At 51.4% G+C, this 10860-nt stretch overlaps 2 protein-coding genes across 3 annotated transcripts; one reads left to right on the forward strand and one right to left on the reverse strand.

Moving 5' to 3' along the window:
• Positions 1-354: 354 nt before the first annotated feature.
• RNF39 (ring finger protein 39) lies at positions 355-5677 on the forward strand. 2 transcript variants are annotated; one of them, XM_057493715.1, is made up of 4 exons: positions 355-940; positions 2502-2524; positions 2737-2828; positions 4250-5677. In XM_057493715.1, exons 1-4 carry the CDS (start codon positions 578-580, stop codon positions 4888-4890), a joined length of 1119 nt encoding a protein of 372 aa, XP_057349698.1. In that variant the 5' UTR covers positions 355-577; the 3' UTR covers positions 4891-5677. The 2 variants fall into 2 exon arrangements, with proteins under 2 accessions (XP_057349698.1, XP_036764553.2); XM_036908658.2 differs by having other exon boundaries at positions 363-940; positions 4310-5677.
• On the reverse strand, positions 5616-8540 carry PPP1R11 (protein phosphatase 1 regulatory inhibitor subunit 11). The gene is made up of 3 exons (XM_036908662.2): positions 8320-8540; positions 7149-7257; positions 5616-6854 (listed from the first exon to the last, which is right to left on the reverse strand). Exons 1-3 carry the CDS (start codon positions 8386-8388, stop codon positions 6652-6654), a joined length of 381 nt encoding a protein of 126 aa, XP_036764557.2. The 5' UTR covers positions 8389-8540; the 3' UTR covers positions 5616-6651.
• Between the last annotated feature and the right edge of the window lie 2320 nt (positions 8541-10860).

A 10860-nucleotide genomic window follows, 5' to 3' on the forward strand; every position in this document is an offset into this window, starting at 1 on the left:
TGCCGAAGCCACACAAACCAGGCAGGATCCATGCTTCCGGCCCTCAGCTACCTGATGTAGGCGTGCCAGCCACCTGGAATGACTCACACCCTGGAGATTTGGGCACCCGTGCCAAAACACCTGGGCACCCTGCCCACCCGCACATCACAGGCCAAGGAGGAGGTGAGATTTGGGCCCTGCAGGGGTCACAGGGGGCTATCTCCCCACACTGGCTACCTTGGCCCCAGAGCGCCCCCTAGTGAGCACCTCCTCGTTTCGAGGACCCTCCTCCCATTCTCCTCCCCAAACCTTGCGAAGCTGGAGATCCAGACGAAAAGTTACGCAAGCCTGATGTTTACTTCCCGGAGGGGCCTCCTCCCTCCCTATAAAGCCTGACGTGGTGGGGAGATTGGCGGAGACTGAGGCTAGTTGAAGAGAGAGGCAATCCCAGGAGGGGACGTAAAAGAGCCAGAAAGTTAATGCGGGGGGCGGTAAGAGGTGCATCGACTCAGCAAGCAGCAGGCGCCGCCTGCCGTCTGCACACTCGAAGGCGGTCGCGGTGGTCGCGGAAGGGACGTCGCCCAGACGCTGGCTTCCTATGGAGGCGCCCGAACTGGTCCCAGGGCTGGTGGAGCGTCTGGAGCAGCTGGCGACGTGCCCGCTCTGCGGGGGCCCCTTCGAGGACCCAGTGCTCTTGGCGTGTGAACACAGCTTCTGCCGCGCGTGCCTGTCCAGCCGCTGGGGGACCCCGCCGGCGACCAGCTCCGAGGCGCCCCCCACCGCCTGCCCTTCCTGCGGCCTGCCGTGCCCCCGCCGCAGCCTGAGGTCTAACGTGCGGCTGGCGGTGGAAGTGCGCATTAGCCGCGGACTTCGAGAAAAGCTGGCCGAGCCCGGGGCCCGAGCCGGGAGACGCCGAGGGGGCCGCATCCCCACCATGGGTTGTCTGGATCCGCAAGGAGAGGTGTGGCTGGGGTCCGCAGTTGTCGGGGAACGGGGGGAGATTCATGGGTTCCCTGGGGAAGCGGAGAATAACATCCCCGAGCCGGGGCCCTTCTAGAAATTGAGGCAAAGGATGGAATTGTGGAGAGAAGAGGAGAGGGGGCGGAGGCTGACCACGAGTCCTCAAAGTGAAGTGAGGTGCCAAGAAGGACGCAGGGAGGAGTTGACACTTTGCTCAGAGGGGAGGAGGCTGGACCGATTCCTGAGTCTTGAGAGGAGCTGGAGGGAAGGGGTTGGGGAGGCAGAGAAGGGGTGCAATCAGCGGTCAGTCTGAAAGGAATCCCCTGGGGCCCTGTGAAGAGCGCGGGAGGACGAAGAGGAACGCGGCTAGGAGCCCCAGAGGAGGGAACCCAGCGGCGGGGAGGGAGCAGGCGAGTGAGGGGGAGCTGACCGGGGCCAGAGCGAGCAGGCGGCCGGGAGGATGGTGGTGAGATCGGAACTAGCTCAGGGAAGAGGAGCAGGAGGGAAGGCAGAGAAAATGCTGGCGTCAGCGAAGGAGGGGGCTGTCAAAAGGGGGTAGCAAGGTGGGGATGGGGCGTAGATCCCGGGCTCTGGCTCTAGCAGCGTGTGTGTTTGTTATTGTTGTTCTTAGCTCCTCCCAGAACCCCAGGCAGGGGAGGCGACGGGTGGAGACGAGGACTGGGAGAACAGCCCTTGAGATCTCTGGCTCCGGTTCAAATCCCAGCCTTATCACCCACCCGCCGCGCCCTTCCTGGGCCTGGAGTCCTTGGCCATCAACCAACCCCATTCCCTTGTCTGACCCCCAAGCGTCCGGAATTCCCACCTCGCTTCTCTCCAGCAGCCGAGCAGGTCTCTGGGTCTTACTTCCACCCTCTAAAGTCTACGTAGACCTAATTAGTCTAGGTGTAATTGGCATAATTAGGCAAATTGCCTTTTCTCTCTCCCCTTCACCACCATACTGGTCTGCTCCAGTCATCCCCACTGGACCAAGAAGGGCGAAGGGGAATCCTGGTATACGGGAGGGAGCATCCAGCGCCCTCTCCTGGTTCCCATGGTACCCTGCAGCTCCGTTGGGCCTCCTGGGACACAACCAAGTCCAGTTGCCTCTTTGGACGGGGTAGGGAGACACCAAGCAAGGGGCCCAAAAGTGCCACTGGGCTTTTATGGCAAAAGGGGAAGCAACTTTGTTATAAGTCTTTTATATACCAACTCTTAGTACAAGAGCTCTGGGTATGTGATGGAGGGGGAGGGGGAAGTTTTCTGGGGTATACCCTCAGGAAGGTAGCTAAGAAGGCACTGAAAGAGACAGATGAGGGCAGAGGCAGCGAAGGTAAGGACTCTGGGGGCTAGATAAAGGTATGGATGAAGATCGGTAAGGGGAACTGAGAGCTCTTGAGTAATGGGGAAGAGGAGGAGGGAAATGTGAGGTAGAACTAGGAGGAGGAAGAGAAAGTGGTAATGGAGTTAGAGCAAAGAAGAATCAGGAACGCAGAGAGGGGAGAATTAGAGGGAAAGTTATGAAGTCCAGAGCTCACATTCATGTTTTCTTCTGCCCACCCCAGGATATAAGGAAGACATGGAGAAGGTAAGTTTCATTTGTACTGTTCTTTCCTTTTCTCTGCCAGCCACCCCACTATCACCTTTTCACTGGGCTCACATCTTTGTCCCCACTCACAGACAGGTTTTCTGGGTGTGGCCTCACCCCTTCCTGCTTGAGATAGAGTGGGGGTGGAGGGGGAGAATCAGAGGGCAGAGAGTGTCTACCAGTTTCCTGACCCTTCTCCCTTATCTATCCAGATTTGATGCCCCAACGCCCAAGTCATCTAACTCAGAGGACGAGCTCCCTGAAGATTACCCTGTGGTCAAGAACATGCTTCACATACTGACAGGTATAGAGGGCAGAAGGGAGGGAACTAATGGGACAGTCAGTTTTAGGGAGTCTGTTTTTCTGCCTTCTCGCTCTCAAAAATGATTAAGCCCTTTTAGATGTCCATATTAATTTCCTAGGATTGCTCTAACAAAGCACCACACACTGAGGAGCTGAAACCACAGAAATTTATTGTCTCTCAGTTCTGGAGGTACAAAACCAAAATCAAGGTGTTGCAGTGTTGGCTCCTTCTGACAGAGGAAATCTGTTCTATGCCTCCCTCCTAGCTTCTGGTCTTCCTTGAGAAGGAAGGAAGAGGCCTGAGGCCTTCCTTGTCCTGCAGGCAGCTTTCTCCCCGTGTCTTCTCATTGTCTTCCCTCTGAAAAGGGGTCCAAATTTCCCCTTTTCATAAGGACACCAGTCATACTGACTAGGGCCCACCCTAATGACCTCAGTTTAACTCTACTACCTCTGTAAAGATTATTTCCAAATAAGTTCACTTTCTGAGGTATCAGGGGACTTCAACATATCTTTCTGGGAGGAACAAATGACACATCAATGTCTATCCTCAATTCTTCATATACCAACCATTGTCCCCTTACTTTTTCATACACTCACACAAACAGACCCCTGGAGGTCAGCTGCCTCTCAGGAATCTCTGCTTCCACCATGTCTCATCACTCCTCTCCAGAAGGGTCCTGGGACCTCTCCATCTCCCTCCCCTGGGACCCTGTGCCTTCTCTGCAGCTTCTGGGTTGTTTCTTCCTTGCTTATCCCAAGACTAACTTGTATCCTTTTAAAAACTGACTAGAGAAAATATTCCACCCTCTTGGTCACCCACCATCCGACCCAACACAGATTGTTCCTAGCACCCCAAATCCAGACATCCTTCCTCCAAGTACCTTATATACACAAGGCAAATAATGATTTCTTTCTGGTCCCTTTGTCTCCACATTCTCTCTTCTCCTCTGCCCCACACTCCCTGTAGAAACAGGCCTGTCTACTCCCACCTATTCCTGTGGGTGCGTGGGCTATTTTCTCAGGATACCTTGGGTTTCTCCTTTTGCCCCTCCCCTCCATCATTTGGGGTTCCCTTATCTGGTGTCAGTCTTTCTCTTCGGATCTACCTCCCCCATCCTGCTGACCCAGCAGCTCCCACACCCCACCCCAGATACTGCAAAATGAGGTGCCAGTCCTCACTCCTCCCCGCAAGTTGTATCAGCCTCACTCTTCTCCCAGCCCCAGGAACCAGGTCACCTCTCCTTTGATGTCTACACTGTGCCACTTGCCCTGGGTCCTTCTCCAACTCTACAGAAGTGGCCCACAGGTGAGGGCTGAGTCATGCCCAGTCCTACCCATTTGTCTTCCCTCTCTTTGGTTCTAAAGCAGCCTCTTGAGCTCTGGGGCCTCTTAAGAGCTATCTGTTGTGTATTTTCCCTCCAGTCTCGCCTGACTCAGAGAAGCCCTGCTCACTCGGTCCTCTCCCTGCCTTTCCCTCTCCAGCCGACCTGACCTTGGACCCAGGCACTGCCCACCGGCGCCTGCTCATCTCTGCAGACCGCCGCAGCGTCCGACTGGCCCCACCAGGGACACCTGCACCCCCTGACGGCCCCGCACGCTTCGATCAGCTCCCAGCGGTGCTTGGAGCGCAGGGCTTCGGGGCCGGCCGCCACTGCTGGGAGGTGGAGACCGTGGAAGCCGCCTCCTTCGGAGACTCTTCTGGGGAGGATGAAGACGACTGGGAGAGCCGCTATGCAGTGGGCGCGGCCGGGGAGTCAGTGGGACGCAAGGGCCGCGTAGGGCTGTGCCCCTCGGGGGCCGTGTGGGCCGTGGAGGGTCGCGGCAGCCGCCTGTGGGCACTCACGGCACCGGAGCCCACCCTGCTGGTTGGTGCCGGGCCCCCGCCACAGCGCATTCGTGTGGACTTGGACTGGGAGAGGGGCCGCGTGGCCTTCTACGACGGCCGCTCGCTTGACCTGCTCTTCGCCTTCCAGGCTCCAGGCCCCCTGGGGGAGCGCATCTTCCCGCTCCTCTGCACCCGCGACCCCCGCGCCCTGCTACGCATCGTGCCCGCAGAAGGCTGAGTCTCAAGCACAACTCCCACTCTAGTTTCGCCGGATGCGAGGCTGCTTCCTCTTGGGCGCGGAAATCCCCGCTCATTCTCGGGGTCTTGTCCACATGCCCATTGCCAGAGTAGAGAGAAGCACCCCACCCACATACATTGTCTCTTTTCTCTCAAATAGTAAGATGGTCAACTGGCCTCCAATTTCCACTTCCACACGCAAAGCCAAATCCATTCCTACCCCCTCCCTCTTGGGATATTTCTCCCCACAGCTACCGCAGCACCTCCCAAACGAAATCTCCCTTTCTACCTTATGCTATAACAGGCCTGAATTGGAGAATAGGCCCCGCTGGTCAAATATTTACTTCCCACTCCTGCTTCTGCACAGCTCTAAGGCTTGGGATGCTCTGTCCTGTCCACTCTGAGGTTTCCCCTCAAGTGAAACAAGAACCTCCCCTGAAGAAACAAAGAGGCTTGACTCTGCCCAGGCCCTAGGCCATTTAGGAAGTTTAACATCCTTTCTGGGAGTGGGGCAGGCCAGTTCTACTCTGTGGTGCCTACTTTCTATGCCCAGAGCCTTTGCCCATTAAGAACCTTCTTAAAACTTCCCTCTGCACATACAGTAAAGAACCAGTAATGCTACCTCTCCTTTCCTCAGCCTGAGAATGGCCCAGACACCCCAAATTTATCCTTGTATATAGCCTCACATTTTCCCCCTATGTATAAATGGGCCCATATTTAACACGGTTTGTGATGTTGGGTTATTTATTTTGTGCATCTGTGGAATAAATGAGATCTCAGTGGTGGTATGGTTTGACTGATCTCTGCAACTATGAATGCAAGAGGCCTAGAAATTGATATCCAGATCCAAGTAAGGGATGAGGAGGGCTGAGAAAGCTCAACATTTGCGCTAGTAGAGGCATCAAAGCCTAGGAAAGAAGGGGTAAGAGTGCAGGAGAGCGGACACTCCCATCTCTTTGCTCCCTCTCTTTTTCTTCCTTTTCCAGGAAATCCAGCATAGGGACTCTGCTGTATCTGTCTCCAAAGCTGGAAGACCAAAGGCTGAAGTAGTTGGCTCTAAGTAAGAAGCCAGTTTTGTCAGAAATCCTAGATCACACAAGAAGGGTGAGAAAAGATGACTATTTTTGTTTCCACTTCTCATTAAAGGTGAGAATGCCAAAGACCTCTCTCTCTCCTAACTCCTCTTGAAGGCATGAGGGGAGTGGGCAGGAGGGAAGGGGAAGGGCTGGGAGCCCAGAAGTCTCTCTTAAGACCTCACATCCCAGGCAAGGACTAAAAGTTCAGATAACAGCAATATATTAGTGAAAGACTCTAAGCCAGGATTAATAAGGAGCTATGGCAAGATCCCCCAAAATCCAACTGGGACCCTGGCAGTGAAAGCTGGGCCTGTTGAAAACCCAAGTGAAGTGTTTGGGACTCAAGTAGAGAGTGCAGGGGGCCAAGGTAACTGGATCCCAAGATAGGCAGTTTGGCAGTGAGATCAAAGGGAATTGACTGGGACCAAGATGTCTAGATCCCTGGAGAGAGGAGGATGGGTACTGGAAGAAGAAATGAGGGCTGGAGGAACCCAGAAGCTGGGGTTCTGGAATAGCAGCAAGTCAGAATTCCAGGATCTCTGTTTAACCTTCTCTCCTGCTTCCCTCTATCAGGAAGAGGAGAGGGGAAAGGGGGGCTGGAGAAGGAATCAAACCACGGGTTTAGTCCCTAAGTAGCCACATGAATACATTCAGGGCCAGACAGAGGAATGGGGGGGGGGAGGAATTTAGTGCTGCATTGGTCCTGGAGGGGGCTGGGAGGGGTCAGGAGGCTGGAGAGGGGTGGTGGGGCTCGGTCCTGGGGTTGCATGACGCCGTCCTTTGCGGTGGCCCCGGACACAATGTGTGTGACCACAGCCCTCCTCTTCATCCTCATCACTCTCCGTGGAGCTCTCACCAAAAGCCCGAGGTTTCTCATAAATACAGCAGCCTGGATTTGGAGGGGGAAGCTCAGTTAAAAAAGGAGGAGGAATAAGGTTTAGAATCAGTTCCATTCCCACTGGATCTGACTAAAAATCCCGACTTCACCAATGTTTTCTTCTGCCTTCCTGGATCCAGTTTCCCCAGACCCATCCCCCAGGACTAAGGCACTCAACACCCTTGTCCTTTTAGAGAGCCAGAAACCCAGTTCCACTGCTCCCACCTTTGATACCTCCAGCTCTTAGGCCTGGGCACACTGATCACTGATTTGCAAAGGGGAGTCAGAATGCCAACAATTACTCACATTTTGATGAGCGGCGTCCCATGTGTTCGTTGTCTACTGTGTCACTAGTCCATTCCACCTTTTTCTCTGGCTTCCTTTTGCGAAGTTTGATGGTTAGGCTCCTGTTCTCCTGGAACATTAAGAGTGAGGGGCATACCTATCTAGCCCCCTCCTACAGACCTTTCCCACTCCCTCCCAGGGACCTCCTCTCTCCCCTTCCCCAGCACCATCAGTATCATAGATATAGCACGAGAGTTGCTGAGTGCTTTTGATAAATTGAACAGATCTTTGACCTCAAGGAATCTGGGGAACAGTGAAGTATTATTTCCTGTTCTTGATAACCGCCAGTAGAGAAGACACAATTCCTAACCTAGGGAAGGTCCCAGCAAATCTTCAAAGAAAACATAATCCTTGCTGTTTCTCCGTCTTCCTCCCCAAATCATCCTTGGTGGTATTAACACATGAAAATTATTTCCCAGTCTCCAATGCCTAATCTTAGATCTCCTTTCTTTTCCCAGACCCCCATATTCTTTTTCTTATTAAAGAACTCCATTCTCACTTCTCTCATCCTCAAGCCCAGCCCTCTCCACCTGTTCCCTAATATCTTGGCATCTCTGGCAACTATTACTCAAAACTCCATTAATGCAGGGGTTATTAAGCCCAATACTACTCTTTGAAAGCACCTTAACCTGTTTTTGCAAAAATGCTACTTGTTTATTTTCATCTTCTCTAATTTCTCAAAGTACTATCTCCATCCCTGTTTTCTTGTTCCCTCATTCCTTCCATTTCTTTTTACATTCATCCCTTCAAGAAATATTTATTTTACAAGCATGCTTCCAGTCAAATTCCCCGAGAGCTGGCCTCCAAGCACGCTTTCTCACACAGCCCTTCATTTCCCCCCAGCAGCTCCCTTGCTCCTAATCCCCAAGTTCCCATTCTCTCATTACACACCCCAAGCAACATCACCTACATCCTAACTCTATTACATGCCACTTGATCAGACTCCAGCACCATCTCTGCCACTTCAGATATCTCCAATGCCTTACGATTCTCCCAATCCCGGATACTCAGTCCCACTCTTCCCATATAACCAGGCCCGACCCCTCCAGTAACTCTCCAAAGCCCTATCCCCTCCCTCCCGGTATCTCCCAGACCCCTAAACAGCACCGCCCCCGCCCCCCGCCTTTCTCACGGGCTCGGTTGTCACGGTAACCGTTGTCTCAGTGACGGTCTCACTCAGCCCAGCCCCTGCCTCGGCCATCGCTAAGGCTGAGAAGAGGGATGAGGGGAGGAAGGGGAATGAGACACCCTTCCCTTTTTCTGTGTCTCTAGAATCTAAGAGAATCGTTATCAGATTCAGAGTAATAGCCAGGATCCTCCACCTTCTTTTCTCCCCTCCTCCTGGGCCTCCGCTTCCCCACCCCTGGGGAATAAACCAGTCCAACCCCACTTCCGACTTCCCGCTTCCGGGTGTGACGCATTCTGTAGTCCCCCTTTTGCCTTCCCAGGCATTTAAATGTGTCAAAGCACAGGCGTCGCCGGATTAGTTCCGCCGTAACGTAACAGTGCGCAGGCGCCATAGGAAGGCGACGCAAATTTGGCGGAAGAGGCGACACGGCGATTATAGGAGGAGGGGGCGGTCAAGTGCTGCAAGAGCACGCACTGCGGGGATCCAGCTGGAGGAGGCTGTCCGGAAGGGTAGGATCGGGTTCCACGCTGCAGACTCGGTTTGGCTGAGCGCCCGCCGAAGTTGGAAGCGGGGGAGGAGCTGCACCCGGTTCAGAAGGCCTGTAGATGAAGTCATCCCTCATCCCCATCTTTAACCCTGGGCGGTTGGAGGGGAGGGGCAAACAAAGCGCAGTAGTAATGACCCTCCAATGGCCTGTTTCCATTCCTCGTTTCGTCTGGGATTAGAAGCAGTTGGAAACCCACTTGATTAATAATCTGGGTTCTAGTCCTCGTCTTGTGCCTGTAGGTGTTTGAGCGGGGCGCTTAATGCCCCTTCAGCTTGGGGTTTTTTTTCCTGTCACTGTGCTAGGCCTTGAAGATTGAGGCGAATAGAACACTCACACCCTGCCTTTTAGTTCCCGGTCTAGTGGGAAAGACCGACATTTAGGACTAACAAAAATATAAGATATTGGTATATAAGCATAGGTGTAAATCACATCTGTGAAATTGAATTTAATTGCGTATTTCTAACACTCGAGTGGAGATGAGTGAGATGAAGCACAGGAATTATAAATTGCAATATAGGCCAATTTATGCTGTGATGAAAATATGTGCATGTTTCTCAGGGAGCAAAAGATGGTTAAAGAGGGAACCGATAGGCAGACTGGGTTTTTTTTTTTGTTTTTTTTAGATAGCAGCTTACAAAGTCGTAGGTTGTGCTCTGAAGGAAATGCTAGTTTTTACTGCTGGGATGTAGGGATTGCCAAATGACGTTCGACAGCTAGGCGTGGTTATAGGCGCGGTTACGTGGGAGGTCCTGTATGCTTTGCTAAGAAACTTGGACTTTGTCAAGTCAGTGTTTCAGGCTTGATCTGTTTCAGTTTTGAGGAGTCGGTCAGGAAAGTCAACTATTAGAACAGCTCAAGTGTACAGTGGAGAAGACTGCCCTGCCCATCACTCCAAGTTGCTGTTGGGGGTCAAACAAAATAGTGTGTTTGAAAGTTCTGAGTTTATAAAGGACCATGTAATTACAAGATAGTCATCATTACTATCACCCCTTGATTGCCAGTTAAGCCACGGAATTCAGAAATAATGTTTCCCAGACTAAAATTTGAATGTTTGTTGTGCCTGGATTATATATTTCCCTTTAAAATTTTTGGTTCAAACTGAGAAAAGCAAATTACTTTTCAGCATGTAGAGTAAAGCCTATTTAAACAGCCAAATATATCTGTGAAGTGGTATTCCCTGTGACTTTTACTTCTTTCTTTCTGCCCTTCTGTGTATGAATTACTACAAGGAATACAATTCATTTATCTAAAAAGCAGTAAAATTTTCAAAAGTCCACTTGTAGTAGTACACACTGGTATCCCTTAGTATACTATTATTTTGTATATAAAAACAAGTTTTGAAGCAGACTCCAAGAAGGGACTAGTGGTTACCAAAGGGAAGCAGTTGGGAGGAGTGGGTGGGAAGGGAGAAGGGGATTAAGGGGCATTATAATTAGCACATAATGTGGTGGGGGCGGGGGGGCACAGGGAAGGCAGTATAGCACCGAGAAGACAAGTAGTGACTCTGTAACATCTTACTACCCTGATGGACAGTGACTGCAATGGGGTGGGTGTGGGGACTTGTTAATATGGGTGAATGTTGTAACCACAATATTGCTCATGTGAAACCTTCATAAGATTGTATGTCAATGATACCTTAATAAAAAAAAGATGTTTTAAAATAAGAAAAAAACTTTTTTATGTAAAAGCGAACTTACATGCAATAGATCTGCTTAAATTTTCTGTTAAATCTCACTATCCAAACTCCTACTTTTTGTTGCCCTAAATTCAGGAACCAGATTTATACAGTGAGAGAATACTTATAATTGCTTTATTATATTAGCCTCATTGCTGGCTCCATATTTTTTGTCCTTGGGTTGTTTTGTTTTGTTTTCTTTCTCATACACTAACTTATCTTTTTGTAGCTGACATATTTCTTCAAAGAACTAGTATTTCTCTATAAGCTCATTTAAGTTCTTTTTGGAACAAAACATTATAAATAAGATACATAAGTCTGG

Source organism: Manis pentadactyla, chromosome 16 (genome assembly GCF_030020395.1).
Source record: "Manis pentadactyla isolate mManPen7 chromosome 16, mManPen7.hap1, whole genome shotgun sequence".
NCBI lineage: Eukaryota > Metazoa > Chordata > Mammalia > Pholidota > Manidae > Manis > Manis pentadactyla.

Bases quoted from the DNA above. Each gene is read 5' to 3' on its own strand.
- PPP1R11 (XM_036908662.2), bottom strand. From the start codon at position 8,388: ATGGCCGAGGCAGGGGCTGGGCTGAGTGAGACCGTCACTGAGACAACG. The intron at 7,258-8,319 runs GTGAGAAAGGCG...TTAATGTTCCAG, and splicing joins TTACCGTGACAACCGAGCCC to GAGAACAGGAGCCTAACCAT. The intron at 6,855-7,148 runs GTGAGTAATTGT...CTCCAAATCCAG, and splicing joins GGGACGCCGCTCATCAAAAT to GCTGCTGTATTTATGAGAAA.
- RNF39 (XM_057493715.1), top strand. From the start codon at position 578: ATGGAGGCGCCCGAACTGGTCCCAGGGCTGGTGGAGCGTCTGGAGCAG. The intron at 2,525-2,736 runs GTAAGTTTCATT...TTATCTATCCAG, and splicing joins ATAAGGAAGACATGGAGAAG to ATTTGATGCCCCAACGCCCA. The intron at 2,829-4,249 runs GTATAGAGGGCA...TTTTCCCTCCAG, and splicing joins CATGCTTCACATACTGACAG to TCTCGCCTGACTCAGAGAAG.